General features: G+C 40.0%; 1 protein-coding gene and 1 pseudogene across 10 annotated transcripts in view; one reads left to right on the forward strand and one right to left on the reverse strand.

Moving 5' to 3' along the window:
- Positions 1 to 24,306, forward strand: part of ASB8 (ankyrin repeat and SOCS box containing 8) — a 32,050-nt gene extending 7,744 nt beyond the window's left edge. The window contains exons 1-5 of one of the 10 annotated variants that reach the window (XM_020907777.2): positions 16,080 to 16,248; positions 17,029 to 17,118; positions 18,901 to 19,064; positions 20,521 to 20,625; positions 22,435 to 24,306. In XM_020907777.2, the coding sequence (XP_020763436.1) occupies positions 17,046 to 17,118; positions 18,901 to 19,064; positions 20,521 to 20,625; positions 22,435 to 23,067 (975 nt within the window). In that variant the 5' untranslated portion in view covers positions 16,080 to 16,248; positions 17,029 to 17,045 and the 3' untranslated portion in view covers positions 23,068 to 24,306. The other 9 variants (XM_020907778.2, XM_020907782.2, XM_070454507.1 and 6 more) reach the window with 9 other exon arrangements.
- On the reverse strand, positions 1,273 to 16,013 carry LOC110146772 (ERO1-like protein alpha; annotated as a pseudogene).
- Positions 24,307 to 24,326: the final 20 nt, after the last annotated feature.

The following is a 24,326-nucleotide window of genomic DNA, read 5'->3' on the forward strand; positions in this document are numbered from 1 at the left end:
GTTATTTTTTTTCTGCCTGATGAACTTCATTTAGCATTCCATCTGTTTGTTTAAAATGGTCTTTATTTCATCTTTATGTGTGAAAGATATTTTCTCTGGGTAAAAATTCTGGGTTGACCCTTGTCTTCACCTTGCATAGCTTTTTAAAGAACTCTGTGGTTGCTATTTCCTTTGTTCTTCTGTAGTTGGGGGATGGCAAACTTTCATGTAAAGTTTCAGGTAGTCTTTTAAGTTTTTGCAAGCCATATAGTCTCTCTTGAAACTACTCAACTCTGTCATTGTAGAACAGAAGCAACCATAGTGATTATATAAATGAGTGCATTGGGGCTGTATTCCAACTAAACTTTGTTTACAGAAACAAGAGGTGAACCAGATTTGACCCATGGCCATGGTTTGCCAATCCCTGCTCAGTATGTAATTTGTCTCTGGAATATCTTTATCTTTGGTTTTTAGCAGTTTGATTATGATGTTCCTTGGCCTTGTTTTCTTTAAGCTTATTATGCCTGGCTTTCATTGACCTTTCAAATTTTGAATTTTTTAGCCATTATTTCTTTAAATATTTGTATAGTTCCTAGCTCTTCTGGGGCTTCCCAGGTGGTGCTAGTGATAAAGAACTCAGTTGCCAATGCAGGAGACATAAGAGATGCGAGTTCAATCCCTGGGTTGGGAAGATCCCCTGGAGGAGGGCATGGCAACTCCGTGTATTCTTGCCTGGAGAATCCCAGGGACAGAGGAGCCTGGCAAGCTACAGTCCATAGTGTTGCAAATAGTCAAACATGACTGAAGTGACAACATGCATGCACAGCTCTTCTGAAACTTCAGCTACATGTATGTTAAACTGCTTGATGTGTCTCACAGATCACTTTTGCTCTGATACTTTCTTTTTCAATATTTTTTTCCTCTGCTCCATTTTGAATAGTTTCTATCTCTATGTCTTTAAGTTCTCTAATCTTTTCTTCTGTATTCCATAATTTGTTGTATTTCCCTCGTGAAATTTTAAAATTTTATTCATTTAAAAAATTTTATAATCTTCATTTTATTCAACATTAAACTTTAAAATGTGTGCTAAATTATCAAAATATTACTTTGACTCACAATAATATTATACATATTTAAACTCAGCACAATTACAAAATAAAACTGTTTACTTAAACAATAGGATTCTCCTCTAATAAAAATAACTTTAAATAAAAGGCTCAACTTCAAACTTTCATTGCTGTTTCACTCTTTGACCTCCATTGTCCAGAAACAAGCACATTTCAACTCATTTCTTTAATGGATATTTTGCAACAACTTTCTGAAGTTTTCCAGTTCTTTCATACCTGTAGAAATTCTTCCAAATGCATTAGACAATGATACTATTTTCTGTCAACTTGGATGAATTTCATACATGGGTCCACTTTCTGGTGTATTTGCTATCAATGTCTTTCAAAACAAGACCTTTAAGGCAGTGCCCAAACTCTGAGTCTGAATATTTTCCACAGTCAACATTTAAACCAGCCAACACAATCCATAATTTTGGAAACATTTCTAAACTGTGTCCTAATATGTGCCTATAATTAGCTTGCTTCTTTTTTTAATTCCAAGCCAAAAAAAATGAGTTCCATAAAAATGTAAAAAAAATTTTTACATTATTAATTATTTCCAAGACTAATTTTTGAATCTTGTTGTCTGAGACTTAAACTTCATTTTCAGTGCATAGTTGGAAAGCTGGGTGCCCAGAGGATAGAAGCATTTTAGATAATGGCCTTAATTCTTTTAAGTAAGGAAAATACATGTTCTTAGGCCTTCTTGACCTTCAGTCAAAATTCCATCAAACCCACCGGTGAAATCCTGCAATGTGTGTGTCCCCACTTTCCAAACAGCTACCTTGTAAAAGCTCTCTCACACTCAAACACACATTATTGCTTGCATGTCCAGATATGTCTGAAGTACACCACTATTTTACACAGAGACCTTCTCGCCATCTGTGAAGAATGTTCTCTTCACGCTTTCCTTGACTAGAAGCCAAAATATTTAAGTATCTTTTATTGACTGTGACTTTATTTTCTTCATAAACAATGATATTCCCTATCTTCCCAGCATCCGGTCCCTTCTCACTGTATAATGTTTAGGATTAAGAACAATCTACATATTCAGTGCCAACCTATCATATTCAGTTGATATGTCATCAGCTTCATAGAGGCTGTCTGAGGAATCATCATACTTGATCCACTGAAGAACAGTTTTCTGTGTTTCCTCTCTTACAGATTCACCCCAAACTCTGTGTTACTCAGCTTGTTCATAGCTTCAGTGGGCTTTTTGGCTTCTTCAGAATACCTGTATCTTGTGGATTTAATTTAACTTTAATTAAAACACTAAAATTTTAACATTTAACATTTGTATTACTTCTTATATTGAACTTATTTGCTCTATCCTATAGCATACACAAAACAGTCTCACAATGCCAATATTAGTACTAACAAAAAAACTGCAAAATGAAGTTTAAGAGTTGTTTAGTTCATAGATTATGACCCACTAAAGAAGGACAAATTCTTATGTTCGAAGGTCAATTGAAATAAATATTTGTTTTTGGTTATGTTACCAATATTATACACATTTAGGTCTCTTTTGTTTGTTTTCAATTTTAGGGCTTGACCTTTTTTCTGTTCGGTTTAATTTACTTTTTGAATATGTAAAATAACTACATGATTCGAAGGTCAAAACTACATTAAAAATACACTCAGATGAGTCCCCTTTCCACCCCTATCCCCTTATCCTAGTTTCCCCATCACCTTCTATGAACAAATATTTTCATTAGTTTCTGGTTAATCTTTCCAATGTTTCATTTTATTCAAAGGATAGCTACTATATACATTGTTCTGCCCTTCACCTCACATAAAACATGTGATGATTATTCTATAGCAACATATAAAAATATTTGTTATATATATAACATATATTACATAATGTACATTTTACATATATGTACTATATATGTATACTGTAATTATAATTCTATAATGTAATGTATGTGTACATTATATATAATGTATACATAAATATATGTATAATGTTTACAGCTTCATAGTATTGTATTGTGTACCATAGCTTATTCAGCCCCCCACTATTGATAGTATTTGGGACATTTCTAGGATTTTTACCATTAAAAATAATGCCACAATGACTAACCTTGTGCACATATTATTTCAAGTTTGTGCAGATGTACTTTTAGTATGAGCACTGTGTGTGCGAGTGTACTCAGTTGTGTCCCATTCTTTGTGACCCTATGGACTGTAGCCTGCCAGGCTCCTCTGTCCATGGAATTTTCCAGGCAAGAATACTGGAGTGGGTTGCCATTTCCTACTCCAGGGGATCTTCCTAACACAGGGATCAAACTCCTGTCTCTCGTGTCTCCTGCATTGGCAGGCAGATTCTTATCACTGTGCCACTTTCAGGATGGATTTCTTAAAAATGTGATTGCTAGGTTAAAGGGTGAATGCATCTATTTGAAATGTTGGTAGATAATACAAAAGTCCCTATAAAATAGATACTAATAACAACCTGCTCTACGGCACAGGGACCTCTTCTCAATAGTCTGAAAATGACCTATATGGGAAAAGAAATTTTTTTTAAAAAGTATATATATATATATATATATATAACTGATTGCCATACAGAAACTAACATAACACTGTAAATCAGCTATACTCCAATAAAAAAGTTATGAAAAATAGGAAATTCCCCTCCTAAAGGGCTGTACATTCTACACTTTTCACCAGTAGCATGTGAGCGTCTTTTTCCCTAAAGCTTTGGCAACAAATTGTTCTCTCAAATTTTAGGAATTTTGCCAGCACAGTAAGAAATTCTATCCCAATGTAATGTAATTTGCTTTTCTTTTTTGAATGAGTTGAGTGTGTTTTACTATTTCAAGGGCCACTTGCATAAATCTTTTTAAACTATCAGTTTATGTCTTGTGCACATTTTTCTACTGGACTTATTATCTATCTTTAGGTCTTCCCTGTAGCTCAAATGGTAAAGAATCTGCCTGCAATGCAGGAGACCCAGGTTTGATCCCTGGGTCGGGAAGATCCTCTGGAGAAGGGAATGGCAATCCACTCCAATACTCTTGCCTAGAGAATCTCATGGACAGAGGAGCCTGGTGGGCTACAGTCTGTGGGATTGCAGAGAGTCAGACACAGCTAAGCGACTAAAACTACGCTATGTCTTTTTATTTCTAGAACACCTTTATATATTAGGGAGATTAACTTTTTCTGTAGTAGAGTTGTGAATATTTTGTCCAGTGAATTCTTTGTTTTTGGTCTTACGGTATTTGGGCCATGAAATTTTTTAAAAGTATGTGTAAGGGAATTTATCTTGTCTTTTATTGATTCTAGATTTTGAGTCATGTGAATGCTTTCCCCACTACCCGCATGGGTATATTATACAGAAATCTACACATTTTCTTCTATAACTTGTACAGTTTCCATTTTTGTTATGTTTTATTAAGTGATCCATGTGGAGTTTATCTTGATGCGCAGTATAAGCTGTATATACAAGTTTATCTTTTCCCAAATGATACATAATTGTCTCAGCAACACTTATTTGAATCCATTTTTCACTATTTTGAAGCATATAATAAATTTCTTTATTATTGGATTGATGCCTAGACTTTATATCATGCTCCACTAGTGTCTATTTATGCACCACCAGTTCTACATCCTTTCAAATATGAAGGCTTTATAGTGTTCTACATGTCTAGTAAGACTGGCCCCTCCTCATTGTTCTTCTTTTCAGGGTTTCCCTGGCAGTTCTTATTTATTTTTTCACATAAGCATAAGCATCAATTTTGCTAACTAAAAAACAAAAATTTTGTTGAAATTTTTATTGAAATTACATTAAATTTACAAATTCCCTTAAGGTGTGTCTTTCATTGGCTTGAGTCCACTTTTGTGTCTTTGGGGAGTATTATAAAATTTTTCTCACATATTTTTACATATTTCTTCTTAACTTCATTTCTACAAGTTTTGTAACTATGGTTGCTATTCAATGGGATGTGAATATTCTCTGCTATGGTACCTTCTAACTGGCTAACTGGTTCTTCCCTGTTTCTATGAAGCTTACTGACTTCTGTGAATTGCTTTTATATCCTGCTACCTTACTGAATCATCTTTTTGTTTGTAGTAGTTTTCCATTTCATTTTCTAGACACATCATCAGATTATCTACAATTCTCATACATTTAATTGCTTTCTTTGTAACAAGGCTGCGGCAAATACCTTCAATACCATGTTTGATGTTATAGTAGTTGTGGATAGCCTCGTTTGGTTTTAGACATTAGTATGAATGCTGCTGGTGTTTTCCCATGAAAATAGTAAGATAAGCAAGAGATGAGCAAGATAAGCAGGAGCTGGTAAGCAAGAAACTTTGTGATGTTAAAAAAATAGTCTTTTATTTCTCATTTGAAAGTTATTTTTACTAGGAATATATCTTGAATTTTCTCAAATATTTTTCCAGCACTTTGGTGATAATTGCAAGATCTTTTCTTCATATATATAATAACATTTTAAAACATATTAATATATTTCCTAACATTGAACCATATTTATATTCCTAAAGCAGTTTACCCTTGGTCATGACATTCCATGCTGTTTGATTCCATTTGGTAATGTTTTACTTAGGCTATTTGCATTGATATCCATAAACGAAATCAGTGTGTAGTTTTCCCTTTTGTATAATATTCATCAGATTCTGGTTCCAATGTTATATTTATTTAGTTAAAGAATTTTTGAAGTTTGTCCTTCTGTGGTTTGGAATATAACTGAGGTTATAAGTCTTTTACTCAAAAATATAGAGAACAAACCAGTGAGGAGAGGGAAGCTGGTAGAGACAAGATAGGGGTAGGAGATCAAGAGCTACTATGTATAAAATAAATAAGCTAGAAGGAAATACTGTACAGCACAGGGAATATAGCCAATATAATCACTTTAAATGGAATATAATCTATGAAAATATTGAATCACAATGTTGTGCACTTGAATCTCATATAATATTGTAAATTAACTATTCTTCAATTAAAAATAAAATATAGGTCCTTAAAGAATCCCATTTTAACCCATCTTGGATACTTTTAGGAAGTTTTTAAAAAAATATTCTATCTAGTATTTTAATTGTTTTCAGAGGAATGACTGGTCTAAGTAAGCTATTACTTCTTTTTCCTGAGGAAAAACTCCCACCTGCCTTTACCGTATTTTACTGCTTCTAATCTTTCATGAGTGTTCAGTTATCACCTCCTTTAAGAAGTCTCTGAACACCCCCAACCCCGGGGTTATGCTAAGCTGCCTCTTTTCTGGGCTTCTTCTGGACATTGTTCCTTCTTGTAAAGCTACATTATATTGAAGTAATCTATTAACGGTATCATTATTTTCTGTGAGCCGAAATTTTCTTGCAGATGAGGATCCTGTATGGGCTCCAAGTTTTTCACTTCTGGGGCCTAGTGTTAAACACAGTGGCTGACATATAGTAGGAGTCTCAGTCAATATTTGATAAACTGATCTTTAAGCAGATTCCTCCAACACCCCCATACACACACACCACACATAACCTGCTTATTCTTCAGTTCCTATCTTTGTAAACAGCTCAATTCATTCATGAGCTCATAGCAAAACTCTTAAGATTCATTCTTGGCAAGCTGTAACCCCTCCAATCTAGCTTGTAGTCAATCACCCACCAAGTTCTATCAATTCTGACCTTAAAATATTTCAAATGAACCCACTTCTCTCCCTTCCTGTGGCCAGTACTCTAGTTCAACTTCCCATCATTTCTTGCCTGCATCTCTTAATTATTCTTTTCTCTATCTTACTCCCTACTCTGTCCCTTCTGTAATCCATTCTTCATCATAAAATCAAAGTAATTCTTTAGAAATACACCTGTGATCATGTCACTTGCACAAAATCTATCCATAGCTTCCTATTTTGGGGGGATAAAGTTTAGAATCCTTCACATGTCCCACAAACCCTGCCTGATCTGGAGCATTTGCACCTTTCTAGCCTCAACTTGTGCCCCAGCCTACTTATTCTGACCTCTCTCTTTTCTTCCAACTTCCTAAGCTCTTTCCCTCTTTGAAATCTTTGAATACTCTTTTCCATTTGCTGGAAGGCCCACTCCCTACACCTCCTCCACACTTTTCATCTGGCTATATCCATCTATCTTCCAGGTCACAGGGGAGTTTTCCTTACTCTCCCTGTTTGGTTGAGGGCTTCTATTGAAAGTCATATTATCCTCCACACTTTTATGTAACTTATCACTATTGTCATTATTTAGGCATTCAGGTGATTTTTAACATTCATTTCCCACACTAAACTATAATTCCCATGGAGACAATGAACGTGTTGACCTTATTTTCAGCTGTATCTTCAGCATCTATTATAACAAACAGCAAAGTAATAGGATTAAATAAGTATTTGTTGAATGAACAGATGAAGGAAGGGGGAAAAAAACCTATTAATTACTGAACTCAGTAAGCAGCCTGAAGGAACAAATGCTCTATTTGCCCTCCAGGGGGAGACATACTCCTACTAGAAGTAGCACAGGCCTGAAGACAGCACAGAAGTATGAGATCAGCCATAACTTGTTTCTCAACCCCCTAAAACTGATTCAGAGAATCCAATCATTTCCTTGCTAAATGGACTCTCCAGATCAGTCTGAACCACCCACCGAAACCAAGCAAGTGGACACTTCCTCTGTTAATTTCCTTCCCCTGCAGGATCTTAAAAATTCTGCTAGTTTGTCTACTCCGATCTTGGTTTGCTAGGAAATCTACCTGCGCACAATCTTGGAAAATCTCCCTGGAGGAGGAAATGATAACCCACTCCAGTATTCTTGCCTGGGAAATCCTATGGACAGAGGAGCCTGGCGGGTTACAGTTCCTGGAGTCACTAAAGAGTAGGACACGAATGAGTGACTGAATACAGCACATTTGTAATTTCAATATTATCATTAAAATTGTTACTTGTATTTTTACTGTGGTATGGTTTTTCAACATCCCTCAGGCAGTCTTTCTTTATAAAGTCTCAAAATTAGCAAAGTCATTCTGATACTGGAAAATATTGGTAATCTGTAGGTTAAAAAAAATAAAATATTGATGAAAAGTTAACTTAAAAAACAGTGATTCATAAATTTCCCTAAGCCTTGGAGAAATTTAAAAGGAAAAAAGGAGAAACAGAGTTTGAATACTGAGAGCACGTCTGCCTTTGAGCAATTCTGAAAGAAGTCCTTGTTTAATCCTGATGACATGTCTTGGGAAACTACCCCTGCTGCCCATTAATGCTGTTCTTTTCCTCCCTGAACTACTTCCTCTAGGACAAGGTTTGTAAAAAGTTTCATGAGGTTTACATTATACCTCCCCAAACTTTTTTTTTCTATTTTGACAATCTTCTTTCAACTTTCCTTGTAAATGCACCACTGACTTCTTTCTCAAGATCAGGGACCAGTACATAGAGGCATTCTGCTACCCCAGGCATTGATAAATTGGTTCATCTTAGTTCAATTCTGTTTGCGTTTATCCGCTACCTACTACATGTTTGGGGCTGTGCTGTGGGGAGAGGTGAATGCAGAAAATCTAACTGCCTGTGGTTGGGAACTAGACATTTGGTAACCTTGAACAAACACAAAGATGACATAGATAAGGACCAATGTTTACATAGTTCACAAAACCACTTTTCACAAATATGATCTAAGTTTTGTAAAATTAACTGTTGGGGTAGGTGCTGTTACCCTCATCCTATTGTTAAGTCATCAATAAATTGAGGCTTAGGTGTGTAACTTGCTTAGACAAGTAAGGTAAATAGAGCTACTATTAGAACTGGAACCCTGGTCCCTATGGTATTTGCATGGATATTTCTTGTTTCTAAATTAGGGAATACACTATAAATGATAACCCCCAAAATTAACGAAATTCAAAATAGAGAAAATGCACTATTATACTAATGAAAAACAGCTATTTTCCCCAACTAGTCTGACCTTTGGATCTTACTTTTTCACTCTACATTGTTAATTTTGACAGATCCTCTCTCTTTCCTTCACTCTTAGGGTCTCTCAAACTCCCTTTTGGTTCTATTCCTTTGGTGATAGGAAAAAGCTTCTTTGGACAGAATCTCTTCTTACTTAACTCACATTTCTCTAGGAAGGGTGTCAGGAAAACTTTGTCTCAACATTTGCCAAACGGCCCCTGAAAAAGGATGAGGCCTTTTTAGACAAAAGAGTTATTGATGAGTTCTGGCCAGAAGCCAGAAAACTGTTGTGAAAGGCTTCATGTTACCACTTAGAGAAGTTGCAGGGCAGAATTTCTCTCCTCCAGGAATTGTCACTCTAGAGGACTGCACTCAGAAGGAAAGGGTTTGAAGCCAACTGGTGAAAAAAAGGAGTTTTTAACTCCAAAAAGAAACAGTACAAAAAGTTCACGGCTGTTAAGTTGCTGTAGTGCTCAAGGAGCAAGACACCCAGATCTGCTAGCTTGATGGCGTCTATCCATGGACACTGGATACTGATACATGTTGAAGGGTGATAGCAGCAATCACTACAAGCAAAACATCATTATCAAATTTCAAGTTCAAGTATATGCCAAGGTCTGAAAATAGGAACACTAGTTGTACTGTCAGTCAGCATCATCTAATGAACACTTTTTCAAAACACAACTAGAACTAGCAAAGACGAGAAAAAAAAAATAAAAGTCTTATGAGAGATACAAAATATTAAAAAAAAAAAAACTCAGGGAATCACTTGTCATCAAAGCATGAAGATCAGAAATAACAAACTGAAATTTATAGAGATGGAGTTGGGGTATTGATTGCAAGATTCGTGGGATATTATCAAAATGCCAGTTTAATTTTTTTAACTTAAAAAATTAATTTTTATTGACATTAGTTGATTTACAATGTTGCATTAGTTTCTGCTATACACCAAAGTGAATCAGCTATACACATACCAGTCTAATTTTTTCACTTTTGCTATCTTTTAAAAAGATTTATTTGGAGGGGATAATTTTCTCATGCCCCTAAATGAAAAATTGAGCAGATTCTCTGACTTTTTGGCTTATTCTTTAATAATGTACAGTATTTTAAGTAACAGCCACTTTAAGTTAAAAAAAAGAGAGACAGTCGATTTAGTAATTAGAATGTTTCTAGTCCAAGATGGCAATCAAATCTTTCAGTCTTCGTTCTAAGATGCTAGTGCAAGCCCTCGTCCCCACCTCCCATGCAAGTCCTGCCTTTAGCTTTCTCCTCAACTTGCCTCGTTCTCCACTAGCTAACTGGTATTTGATCTGCTGTGTGAAAGTGGGAGGAGGCAGGACAGCTAAGGGGATAGGGCAATTCTGTTTTGATAGGATTGGTCTATACAACTAGGTCTGATAGATGGGTGTTTTTGTGCTTTTAGAGGTTCTTTGGAGATTCCCATCATTGGAGACCTCTTCCTTGAGTGCCTTTGGTCTAGACAGACATTAAGTGCTTACCTACAACAACCTCTGTAGATTCTAGGATTCCTACATTCAACTCTAGCTTCTGGTCACTGGGTACCTCTACATCTCTAAGTCAAGTCTTTTGAATGGGCCAACAGGGCTAATGCTGACTGTCCTCTGTGTGGCCCACATCAGGTCCAAGAAAACATGTGCACATTTGTCATCCCTACCTAATCTGGGAGTGCTGGTGAATCCCAGGGCTGTCACCTCTAGTTTATGGCCACTGCCTTCTTTAATTTATATGCAAGAGTCAGAGCAATTCTCTGTGTTTTACAACTATGAAGAACAATTCCCAGACTCTTGGGTTCCACAGAGCCCCTCGTTAGGCTTGAGAAGATGTGGCACCAGCACCACCTCATTCTGGATGCAATGGGAGCAGGATCTGAACAAAACAAACACAAGAAACCTCTCCACAGACCCTCTCTCTCTCTGCTGTCTTGATCTGACCACAAAGGAGAACTGTTCTTCAACATCAACTTTGTACAGAAAATTTTAGTTGAAATATAGTGATCTTTAATTGCCACTGACTGTTCTCAATCCTTGGTAATAAGGAAATATGTTTCTCCATCTCTGTCCCACCTGCATTGCTGAGCTCAGAGCCTGGAACAAAGTAGGTGCCCAATAAATGTTTGCTGAATATATGAATGAAAGGGTCTGAAACCACCTTTGATTTTGCAGTGGATTCTCAGTGACTCTATAAGATAGAGTCTTTTATACATGTATTTTATACATCTATAAAATAATACATATGGATGGGCTATTTTTTACTCCCTGGCAGACTAAGCATCCCTAATTCATACGATGCTGGGTGTTTCCCAGAATCTGTATACTTTAGCATTTAGCAACCAAGAAATTTTAATGAATGAGATAATGACCGGGGGAAATTTTCATCTTTTTTCAAGGAAGAAATGGATACATAAATGAGATAGTTCAGGTTTTTAGAAAACTTATGGGATGTCAAGTCAAACCTCAGAAAAGATTTCTCCTAAAGCTGTGGGTACTATGGATATTATTTGAGTGGTTTATTTCAAAACCCTCAGTTCAGTTCAGTCGCTCAGTCTCTCAGTATCCGACTTTTTGCCACCCCATGAATTGCAGCATGCCAGGCCTCCCTGTCCATCATCAAAACCCTAGATCTGGACAAAACAACAAAGAAAAACAAAAAGTAGATTTAAAATATCTAGCAAAAATGTTAATGTGTACTGGCAGATGGGTACTGTCTTACTTGTAAGGTGCTTTTAGAGGTTCTTGAACATAGGTGATGATATAAAGAGTTCATCATTCTATTCGACTTAGCTTTTGTGTATGCTTGAACATTTTCATAATACAAATAACATTTAAAAATGAAAGCTTGGAAACAGCAGATTTTAACGTGTTTTGGAAAGTAGGTAAAATTATTTTTTTTAAAAAGACAAAAATGGAACAGAAACTATATAGATTTTACCATCTTACAATTAAGCTTTCATGGGTCCTATTAATACCCACATTCCAATGCAGAAGACATAAGAGATTCAGGTTTGATCTCTGGGTTGGGAAGATACCCTGGAGGAGGGCATGGCAACATACTCCAGTATTCTCACCTGGAGAATCTCCATGGACAGATGAGCCTGGTGAGCTACAGTCCATGCTAAGTTGCTTCAGTCGTGTCCAACTCTTTGCAACCCCATGTACTGCAGTGCTCCAGGCTCCTCTGTCCATGGGACTCTCCAGGCAAAAATACTGGAGTGAGTTGCCATTTCCTCCTCCAGGGCTACAGTCCATATGGTCGCAAAGAGTCGGACATGACTGAGCGACTTAGCACACATGATAGCCATGAGGCTGTTCTTATATGGGCTAAGGGGTAAAAATTTGGAAGCAGGATTTTTTTTTTTTTTTTTTTTTTTTTGCTTAGGAATTAGGCAGCTTCAGAACTTATAGAAATAAAAGGATATTTAGAGGTTATTTCTGCCAATGCTCTTACTTTTCAAATTAGAAAACTGATACCCAAACAAATGGAATGAAATGACTATGAGTCTTAGAACCAGGACACAGACCTAGGTCCTCTGTACTCCAGCTTCTCTTCCTACCACCCTGGTTGGCACATAACTTTGAACAAGAGCTGCCAAAGCATAAAACCTTTGAAAAGGGATGGATCCCACCCTTCAGAAGCAGTACTTTCATTTGCTGGGTCCATTTTTGCTGTGAACAGGTGGGGACCTTCTGCTTTTGTGCACTGGCTTCTCTGAAAAAGAATGGTGGATCTCCTAGAGCTAGATTCAATAAGATACGAAGGCCTGAACGGTAGGATAGTTATGCGGCTTGTGCTCTACTTGAGAAAGGTATGAGTGGTGCTGCGGAGAGTATCACCTTACTGGATCTCGAGAGAGAAGCTTGACAAGCCTGGGCTCACAGCATCATGGAATGGAGTGTATCACAACTCTGCTTCTTACCTCATTAATTCCTCAGCCAAATAGGGCTGAAAGGAGTTAAAGGTAGAATATGCCATTGGGTTATTCACGTCAGTCAACACAGTTCTGGATACAGGGAAGGGCGTTTAAGAGCTTAAACAAGACATGCATCCGTAGGTGGATAGATTTTTCCTGAGACATTGCCTGCTGGTGGAAGGATAGGTTCACAGAACGAACTCCCCCATTTTGGGTCAGCACCAACACAGATATCTCTTGCCCCTGTGTTTGGAGGCTAAACCTTCCTAGGGCCTGGTTTGATCTCATTGCAGTCCAAGGGATTCTCAAGAGTCCTCTCCAACACCACAGTTCAAAAGCATTGATTCTTTGGTGCTCAGCTTTCTTTATAGTCCAACTCTCACATCCATACATGACCACTGGAAAAACCATAGCTTTGACTAGACAGACCTTTGTCAGCAAAGTAATGTCTCTGCTTTTTAATACGCTGTTTAGGTTGGTCATAACTTTCCTTCCAAGGAGCAAGCGTCTTTTAATTCCATGGCTGCAGTCACCATCTGCAGTGATTTTGGAGTCCAAGAAAATAAAGTCTGTCACTGTTTCCATTGTTTTCCCATCTATTTGCCATGAAGTGATTGGACTGGATGCCATCATCTTAGTTTTTTGAATGCTGAGTTTTAAGCCAGTTTTTTCACTTTCCTCTTTCACTTTCATCAAGAGGCTCTTCAGTTCTTCTTTGCTTTCTTGCCATAGGGTGGTGTCATCTGCATATCTGAGATTATTGATATTTCTCCCAGCAATCTTAACTCCAGCTTGTGTTTCATCCAGTCCAGCATTTCTCATGATGTACTCTGCATAGAAGTTACAATATACAGCCTTGGCGTACTCCTTTTCCAATTTGGAACCAGTCTGTTGTTCCATGTCCAGTTCTAACTGTTGCTTCTTGACCTGCATACAGATTTCTCAGGAGGCAGGTAAGGTGGTCTTGTATTCCCATCTCTAGAAGAATTTTCCACAGTTTGTTGTGATCCACACAAAGGCTTTGGCGTAGTCAATAAAACAGAAGTAGATGTTTTTCTGGAACTCTCTTGCTTTTTAAATGATCCAACAGATGTTGGCAATTTGATCTCTGCTTCCTCTGCCTTTTCTAAATCCAGCTTGAACATCTGGAAGTTTGTGGTTCACATACTGTTAAAGCCTGGCTTGGAGAATTTTGAGCATTACCTTCCTAGAGTGCAGTTGTGCAGTAGTTTGAACATTCTTTGGCAATGCCCTTCTTTGAGATTAGAATGAAAACTGACCTTTTTCAGTCCTGTGGCCACTGCTGAATTTTCCAAATTTGCTGGCATATTGAGTGCAGCACTTTAACAGCATCATCTTGTAGGATTTGCAATAGTTCAACTGGAATTTCATCACCTCCACTAGCTTTGTTTGTAGTGATGCTTCCTAAGGCCCACCTGACTTCGCAGGGTGTTTGGCTCTAGGTGAATGATCACCTAGATAACCATTGTGGTTATCAGGGTCATGAAGCTCTTTTTTGTATAGTTCTTCTGTGTATTCTTGCCACCTCTTCTTAATATCTTCTGCTTCTGTTAGATCCGTACCATTTCTGTCCTTTATTGTGCCCATCTTTGTATGAAATGTTTCCTTGGTATCTCTAATTTTCTTGAAGAGAATTCTAGTCTTTCCCATTGTATTGTTTTCCTCTGGTCTTCACATAATCTCATTCAATTTCCTTGAAACTTTCTCAAGTAAACATATGAATTTAAAACAATGTAGTTAATACCTGGCTACAGTTTCAAGTCAATTCCCCAGACTCACTCCCAATCAGTGGAGAAAGAAATGGCAACCCACTCCAGTATTCTTGCCTGGGAAATCCCATGAACAGAGGAGCTTGGCAGGCTACAGTCCATGGGGTTGCAAGAGTTGGACACGATTTAGCAACTAAACCACCACCACTCCCAATCAGAGGGCTAGCCCTAAACCCTTCTTCCACAGAGCTGCCAATAACCAAGTATTCCCAGGTGGCTCAACTGGTAGAGAATCCGCCTGCAATGCAGGAGACACACCTAGACACCAGTTTGATCTCCAGGTAGGGAAGATCCCCTGGAGGAGGGCATGGCAACCCGCTCTAATATTCTTGCCTGGAGCAGACAGGACTGAAGCGACATATGAGGCATGCCAATGACCAAAGCAGCCTTTAGTCCCAGAATCTGGTATTGGTGGCTTGCAAATTGAACACTGCCTGTTGTTTCTAAAATTTTTCTTTGAAACAAATATTGCCAACATTTGCAATTCACATTTTTTAAATCTAGGTTTCATCTCCTTTTGAAAAACTGAACTATCTCACCATAGCAGAGTGGTAGGAGGTGGGGGACACATTTCGGCCCAGAAAAATTCTTTTTGAGTTTGAAACTCAGAAGCCTCGCTGAACCTTTCCAGTTCGCCATTTCTTCACCGATAAACAGAATTTTCTGGGCCCTGCTTCACTCTCAACTGGTAAAGTACTGTTTCTCTGAGTAAGCTTTGGGGAGTGGCTGAAGGGTAGATATAGTACTTAGCCTGTGTGGGCTGCTTCACTCTATGCATGGAACACTACGTGCCACTTGCTTCAAAATGTTTTATGTTTTGCACGGAAAATTCTTCACTCGGAGGTGTCAACATCTCTGGTTGGGGAAGGTTAATGTTAAGCATGTACATGTTTTTTTCAGCCCTCAACATTTGGACTAGTACTCCTCTTGAGTGCTTGTTTATCTTTAATATAGTTTCTTTGAGAGAGAGTGGACAATGCTCGGAGAAGCATAAATACGTTCCAATATTTTATGAAAAATGCTGTCAGTCTCTTATTTGCCAAAGACACTTCTCACTAACAGCTTAGTCTCCAAACCAACAGATTCAGTGTCGCGAGTTTGGGAATAATCTGGAAAAGGGGTTTTCAGGTCCGATTATCAGATGGGGACAGTGGGAGACAGCGGAGGATTCGGATAAACTCATTGCAAGCCTGGTCCACGGAGGCACAACACCCGCCAGAGTCGGGCCAACAGCCGGCAGCTAATGAGCTCTTTGCCCACCACCGCCACGGACCGAGCCCCGCAGGTGCAGCCGAAAGCGCCACATTGCGCCTGCGCAAAAGCCTTTGCCGGGGCTAGAAAGTAAACTGATTAAGCCACGGTTTGGCGGAAGCGGCTTCGCAAGTCTGCGCAGGCGCGTTCCGCCTTCGGACGGTGGTCGGTGCGCAGGCGCGCACCCCAGTCGCCCAACCTGTAAACAGAGCAGCCCTCGGGAGACAACTTCTGCTTCCGGGTCACGCCTTGACAGCCGCTTTCACCACCCAGGTCAGTCCCACGGTTTGGTGAGTGTCGCCCCGCTGCAGGAATGTCTGCAGTCAGGTTTCCTAACCTCGATCACCACGCCCAGTAACACTTCCACTCCCCGCTCGCGCTCTGCGAGCCCTCGAGGCTGGGATTTCGTCCCGGGCCTTAAGGAGATCGGGGCGGGGATTGGTTCGCCTTTGGGGCTCCCCGGCAGATTTCGTGACCCCATTTAAGTACCGGCCCCGCGAGACCTGCTGGGATTGCTGTGGTCTTTGCGGAGCCCGTGCAGAAAGTGACACCACACGTCTTCGCCCTCCGCCCCCTAGACTCGGCGAGACCTAGCTGCCGCGAGCCCTCCCTGCTGGTGCGGTGGGGCGGGGGCGCGCCTGGCAGGGTCGCGGGCCTCCCAGCCCGTGGGCGAAAGCCCGGCCTCCCTAGCACCAGAGCTGCTGAATGTCGCCTCTCCCCTCCTTTGCTGCTAGCTTAGCATTAAGAAAAACCCCTTGGTGTTTTCTTCGGATCCGAAGTGGAAGAAAATGGGAGAGAGGGAGCTTTCTGCTCCAGCAGAAGAAAGGGGGCACATAGGGTCAAACCGTGCACAGGCTGCTGCCTGGCTATATGTCGAGTCTAGATTTCGTGATTCTTCCGGACAGTGAATGTTGTCAATGTGCCCCGAAGTTTCACTCTTCAGCAGGAGCTTTGAGGCAGCCGCAGAGGACTAGTGGTCGTATTCTGAGTTAGGATTTCTTAGCCTGGAGTCCAAGAGAGCTCCGAAAATGATTGCAAGGGTCTAGTATTTTTTTCTTTTTTTTTTTCAGATTTTCATGACCCAGAAATGGTTAACAGAACCACTTCGGGCTATGCCTTCCACTTTGGATGCTCTGTTCTTGGAATCGCTGACTTAAAATGTATCTGTACCTTTTCCCCTTTTTCCTTGCAACAGAGAAGTGTAAGATACAGACTCTTGTCTCTGAGGAGTTTCATGGCCGTTGCAAAGATTAAAACGTATTCCAAGTCTAAGCTATTTGGAAAATTTCAGAGAGGCATATAAACAAGTGTGTAAGCTTATTTATTAAGAATAAATAAGCTTTGTTCTTAATAAAGTAGGGAGAATACCCTAATTTGAATCACTGATACCTATGAATTGATTTTTAACTTCCATTAATTAATGCTATATATATTTTAGACAGATAAATGGCTACCCAGTAGCAAGATGGAAGAGTTTATAGTATTATTACATAATACATAAGGGAAGAGTCCATCACAAAAGTTACATAGTATGAAATGACCAAAATAATTTTAGTGTTTTTCCCTTAGTAATCATCATATGCATAAGATGTCTAATTACTGCAAGTCTTAAATTTTTCTAGGGTCCTAAGTAATAAGCTTTACATTGACTCAACAAATATTTATTGAGAACCTGCTGTGTGCCAGGCACTATTAAAAATAATGCTGTATTTACCAGCAAGGAGCTTATGGTTTGACAGGATCATGGATTCCTAAATGGTTATACCTAGCGAGCACACCATGTTTTCTTTACAGTTTTTGACATATGCTTTTTCATAGAAATGCTCTGCCTTCTTTGCTGTAATCTTAAATGTTCCCCAATTAACTTGGTATATGGCTCTTAGATAGCCAAAACTTTTTATCATAGTTGAATTTAAGTATTGTTTTGATTGTGTTGTGTTAGTCACTCAATTGTGTCTGACTCTTTACCACCCCATGGACTGTAGCCCACCAGGTCCATGGAATTCTCTAGGCAAGAATACTGGAGTGGGTTGCCGCTCCCTTCTCCAGGAGATCTTCCAGACCCGCAGATTCTTTATTGCCTGAGCCAATATTGCATTATTTTCTTATTCCAACACAGAACTCAGGGCTACTTCTCAGTTGTCACAAATTGCCAATTATTAAATTTTTAAACTTTTTTCCTAATATTATATAGAGGATCCCAGAGTAATTATACTTTGGCGTTCCTTCCTTATTTTAGAATTTCACCTCAAAAACTTCTCATTTTTTTTCTTCGCTAAAGACATTTTAAACTATTTCACAGATGGCTTGTCATCATTAACATAAATGCATCTGTTCTGTTTCTTCTCACAGGTAATAATCACTCCTCTACCCTTTAGTCAATCAACCAGTATTTATTAAATACCTACTTTTTGTGAGACTCTGTGGCTGGCCTGAGATGGTCTAAGAAAGTAGAAGACAAGAACCTTGCCTCTCAATTGATTACAGTTTAGATGGACAAACAGTATGACCATAACTGTACTGCAAGGTCAAATGTAACAAGTAACCTAAAGGGGGTGCTGATAATAAAGAGCACCTAATTCAGAGCAGGAAAACAGACGTTTTGTGAAATCCTTCGCCTTTCCAGGGATCCCTTTTCTGGCTTGGTCTTTTTTAAACCAGAAAGAGCTCCACGGGCAGCTTGGAGCCTTTGGGGAAGTCCTGTGCTAGACGAGGTCAGAGAGTAGAGCCAGGGTTTCCAGGGTCAGAACCCTTTTGTCCAGTTTACCCAGCTCCCTCAGCAACTATCATATTCTCCTTCTTGTGATTAGGAAAAATGGTATTAATGAGTCATTGACTCTTTGAAATCTGGTTTTAGTAGTGGGAAGGCCTTGGAGAACCTCTAACCCTAAGAACAGGTGTGCTCAGTGGTATTGTGTATGCCTAAAACATCTTTGTTTCAGGCAGTTTGGAGCATGTGAACGTACTCGGAGCCTTGATGAGTTCCAGTATGTGGTATATTATGCAGAGCATTCAGAGCAAATACTCTCTCTCAGAGCGCTTAATCCGAACAATCGCTGCCATTCGCTCCTTCCCACACGACAATGTAGAGGACCTCATCAGAGGGGTGAGTGTGCTGGGCTGACGCAGGGGTCCTTGGGGGGGTGAGGTGGGAAAGTTCCTGGGGAATCCTGACGAATTACAGATTTTCAGCTCTGACTCACCACAAGATGACAGGGAGTTTTTTACAGTTTTTACAATATTCTAAAATGTATTAACTTGACCATTAACGTATGTTTTGCTTCTCTTCCCTTCTGCCTTTCACTTTGTGCAAATGATATTTTTCTTTGGGAGTTATGTTCTAGATAACCCTAGTTTTGTGCTGTTTGTAATATCTCTGTCTGGGTATGGTGCATAAGGGATCCAGCAAGCTCAAACTCTTCTACACATGTTGTACTAAGGGAGGAAGGTGGCAAGCAAAAGCATTAGTGGTTTTAAAACCCTTGTAGTTTATAATAATAATTAAATGGAGAGATATCACTGGCCTTCTATCCTAACTACAGCTACCACTTACAGTTTTATAGAGATTACCAGTCCCTAAAATGCATGGTAATTTTTGACTTAAGGAAACACTTTAGCTGTCTGCTATCTAACCAGTACTATTCTGTACTTCTGTTAAATGGCTAGTATCCTTGAGGAGAGTTGATGCTTTTCTGTATATCATTCCTGTTGAAGTTACAGGGTAATTTTTTTTTTATCTCTAGAGAATGCATCCAGATGGCTACTTCTATACATTCTTTTGAACAACTCTAGAATCCCATTTAGAGCCTAGAGCTCTGTAGCTGCTTCAGAGTTGTGTGGCACAGCTGTGAGAAGAAAAGTCAGACAGCATTAGTTTGTTCTCAGCAAAAGTGGTATCAGAAGACTCAGCAGTAGAAACTTTGTCACATTCTAATTCCAGCTCTGCTGCTGAGTCATTCTGTGACTTTGGTCGGACCATGGTGTCTCCAGCTCCTTCATCAGATGTGAAACAGAGGTACCAGTGGGGGCTAGGTGGCAGAGAATGCTGATACCAAGGGGCCACTTAGTTTATAGGTATATGCTATATATGTTTATAAACAAAGACATAACATTAAGAAGATGTTACTGTTGGTGACGGTCATCTGTCAGATGGCAAGAAGAGCATGCCAGTTCTGGCTTCTGTCAGAAAGACACGTTCCTGACTTTTCCAGCTTTCCTGCCTGGTAATAAGGTTCCACTGCTTTTACATACAAGGTTATGTCCTTAGTGATGTCCATCCCCATGGCCATCTTTCAGGCTAGCTTGTGGAGAAACTTAATGACTTGATAAAGGCATCGACAGTTCCTTTTATTCATCTTCAGTGTATTCTCTTGGTTTGGATATTGGCATTGTAATTTCATTTAATTAATAGGAATAGGCACTGGGGCTGGTAGTATATTTACAATACAGTCAGAGTTAGACCCTGTCCCCACCGCCACCCCCACCCCCGACATTGATCTGAGTCTTGTCCTATATGGTGAACTGGAGCTGAGCACACCAACTGAAGTTTCCTTTGTCCATAGGGAGCAGATGTGAACTGTACCCACGGCACGCTGAAGCCCTTGCACTGTGCCTGCATGGTGTCCGATGCGGACTGTGTGGAGTTACTGCTGGAAAAGGGAGCTGAGGTAATGTTTTTTAACGCTGTCACATCAGTGATTCACTAAAACTTGGGCTTCACACTTCCTTAAAATGTTTCGTCTCTTCTCCTATCTCTTCCCACCTTCTTGCTCCCACCTTCTAGGTAACTTTGGTGTGGCCAATATTCAAACAAAATGTAATGGTAAATCATCCAAAGTACTTCATTCCATTGCCTTTCTTTCATACACTGACCATGGCTCCGGGAAGAGGGAATTTTTATCTCCCCTTAATCTCCCTACCTTCCTTCTGGGGTTGTTTATATTTCTATTTAATCCTCTTTTGACTGTTCAGTCCCCTCAACCCTGATTCAATCTAAACCACTTGAGACCTGCCACCAGGGTGCACTTCTCACGTGTCTATCACTGGAAAATAAATCAGTGGGTCAGTCCCTTCCTCGGAATTGAGTTACCTGTGCTCTTTCTGCCCATTCATTTTTTTCTGTTTTACCATATCTTGTTATCTTCTTTCTGATGTATCTTAACATAAAAAAAAAAAAGATTAACTTTTATTGGCATTAGCAAGAAGCAGCATAGTATAATGAATAAAAGAATAGAGAGTCTGGACCCAGACTTCATGGATTTGAATTCCACCTCTGTCACTTCCAACTTTGTGATCTTGAACAGGTTACTTAACCTTTCTTTGCATCAGCTTCCCCATCTGTAAAATGAGGATGATAAATGGTGTGTTCTTCATAAAGTTGAAACTGTTTAGAACACTGGCATGTAGTAATTATTATACTAAGTGCCTGTTAATAAAGTAGCAGTTTTGACAGTTTTTGTGGCATCTTCAGGGTGCACAGGTTGAGGCAGTCATTTCAATCAAAGATGCCATGAAGCAGGTGTGCAGGCCCCAGACATGCTGGTGGGTAAGCCTGTTCTAGCCCCCAGCATCCCCACCTCCACACAACCATGCTGTTCTCTGCCTGTCATGAACTATCCTGTAACTTTTGTGAGTGACCCTGAAGTGAAAGCCAGTGATTAATAGCAGTGATGAAAGTGAGACTATCCCCGGGGTGAGGGGCCAGTTTTTAGCTAATAGAAGGTAGAACTCAGTTAAATATTTCAATTGTGGGTTTTTTTAAGTGCATTTTATGGGGGAGAAAATTCGCTATTTAAACCTAGGATGTAAATTAAATCTATGTAGCCTCCAAATATTATAGGAGATGCTGAGTTTATCAAGCCAGTGGCTTTTCACCATCGGAGGATTTGTGCTTTTTCCTCTGTATGTTTTCCTCCAGGTTCTCTCGTGACCCCACAACATATGTTTGCAGGGGGCTGACTTGGATGAATAGTTCTGAGCTGCTCTGTGTGATTAAAAAACACCGCAGAGCTACATGGGCAGAACCTTGACTTTATTACTTTTCAGTCTGGTTGCCATTAGCCACAGGATACAGAGTGAGTTAGGATAAGTAGAATAATCCAGAACCTTTACTCTGACCAATATGTTCAAGCTGCCTTCCAATAAATGTCTTTCAGAGTAGTTACAAGGACTTAGACTTCTGTTTCTTCCCCCTTACTGTGTGGTCGAGGTCCTAGGGAACATTAAATAAGAATGTGGCAGCGAAACCCTAGATGATGCAGGTCAGCTAACCAATGGACATAATAGAGTGTTGGTTGTTTGGGGACTATTGTTCTCCTACTTGCTTCTTAGCTCCATCCTGATCACAGCTCCCTGGGAATTGCTTGTTGACCTGCATGTTCACAAAATTACATAGCAAAGACAGTGGATAGGCACATGCAAGCCTCTTTGCCCGCCCATCGTCCATACACTGTAATATAGTCGCTCCCTCTTCACAGGTGAATGCCCTGGATGGTTACAACCGAACAGCCCTCCACTATGCAGCCGAAAAAGATGAGGCTTGTGTGGAGGTCCTGTTGGAGTATGGTGCAAACCCCAATGCACTGGACGGTAACCGAGACACCCCACTTCACTGGGCAGCCTTTAAGAACAATGCTGAGTGTGTGCGGGCCCTCCTAGAGAGTGGGGCCTCTGTCAACGCCCTGGATTACAACAATGACACCCCGCTCAGCTGGGCTGCCATGAAGGGAAATCTTGAGAGCGTCAGCATCCTTCTTGATTATGGTGCAGAGGTCAGAGTCATCAACCTAAAAGGCCAGACGCCCATCTCCCGCCTAGTGGCTCTGCTGGTCAGGGGACTTGGGACAGAGAAAGAGGACTCTTGCTTTGAGCTCCTCCACAGAGCTGTTGGACACTTTGAATTGAGGAAAAACGGCACCATGCCACGAGAAGTGGCCAAAGACCAGCAGCTGTGTGAAAAGCTGACTGTTCTGTGCTCAGCCCCCGGGACTCTCAAAACACTCTCTCGCTATGCTGTGCGCCGGAGCCTGGGACTCCAGTATCTGCCGGATGCCGTCAAGGGCCTTCCTCTGCCAGCTTCTCTAAAGGAATACCTGTTGCTTGTAGAATAGCCTGGAGGAGACGTCAGGCCGGCAACTCTGCATAAGGTTTTGCCCTGCAGCACCGTCTGTCTTGGAAAACAGGGAAAACAGTTGTTCCTGTTGTGTGGTTTATATTTCAAAGCAACATGTCACAACAGTAACCTTCACATCACCTCCCCTCCCCAAACCAAGCAAACAAAAAAATGTCCCTCACTTTTGTTTCTGTTTCTTGCTTACTGGGCCTTTTATATTGCACCCTGCAAAGAAAGAGGTCTCCCCAACCCTCATTAGGGAAAGAAATCAACAGTGAGACTGAATTTCTCTGGGCAGATGAAGAGTATTTATAGCATGTGCATTTAGTTTGCCTTTGGGAACATGATTAACTTTCGGAAGAATCCCTCTAGAAACATTTTAATTGATCTGCGAAGAAGTTTAAGAAAACTCCAGCTAACAGCTGCAGCCCAAAGATGAAGATACTACCGCCTCAGATGGTGCACAGGTTCAGAACTGGGCCGAATGTCCCTAGAATCATCCCCAGGCATTCAAAAGGGACTGGCCCCTTCTTTCTCACCACTGAAGGGAAGGGAGTTTTTGCTGCTTTTCCATGAGTGTGCCCAAGGCTTACAGTAGTTCAGCAATGTTATTTTAGAAAGATTATCTTGCTGCTCTCCATGCAGTAGAAGAGATAGGAGGTTCTAAGCAGTCCTAAGAACTTTTCTTCGAATGCAGTTCTTTCTCTTCCTGACAGCCAGTTTGTGCTAGTGGGCTTGGCAGGCTCTTCCCGCACCCACCATTGAGGGAGGTGTCTGCTGCTGCAGGGGAGGACATGAGCGGCTGCCTTTTCTCATGGGTCTTTCATTCACTCTGCTGAGAGTTTGGAGTTTGTTTTCAGTTGTTTTGGAAACTTTGCTTTTTACTGATCTACACAAAAAGACATTGGTGGTGTGGGTGGAGTTGGGGAGTGGGGGAAGAGCACTTACAAGAGCTTTCTCTGAGATGACCCACCTACCCAAAAGAGATCTGTTTTAGTGAACAATACTTAGTCTAAGTACTCTTCCTCTTCATGTTCCTAAGCTAGATCAAGTTGTTGATTCTAGATGACCTTATGCAAATGTGAAAGACTTTTTTTTTTAACTGATTGGGAACTATAAATAAAATGAACAGAATCTGCTGACACAGCTAATTTGAAAAAGTATGTCTGCTTTTGTCCTTTTGTTATTGGTGTTTTTTGCTCACGTAAGGAAAAGAAATAAAAAGGTCTAAAAGCAAGTTTGGAAATTTCTGCTGTT

This window comes from Odocoileus virginianus, chromosome 24 (assembly GCF_023699985.2).
Source record: "Odocoileus virginianus isolate 20LAN1187 ecotype Illinois chromosome 24, Ovbor_1.2, whole genome shotgun sequence".
Taxonomy (NCBI): Eukaryota; Metazoa; Chordata; class Mammalia; order Artiodactyla; family Cervidae; genus Odocoileus; species Odocoileus virginianus.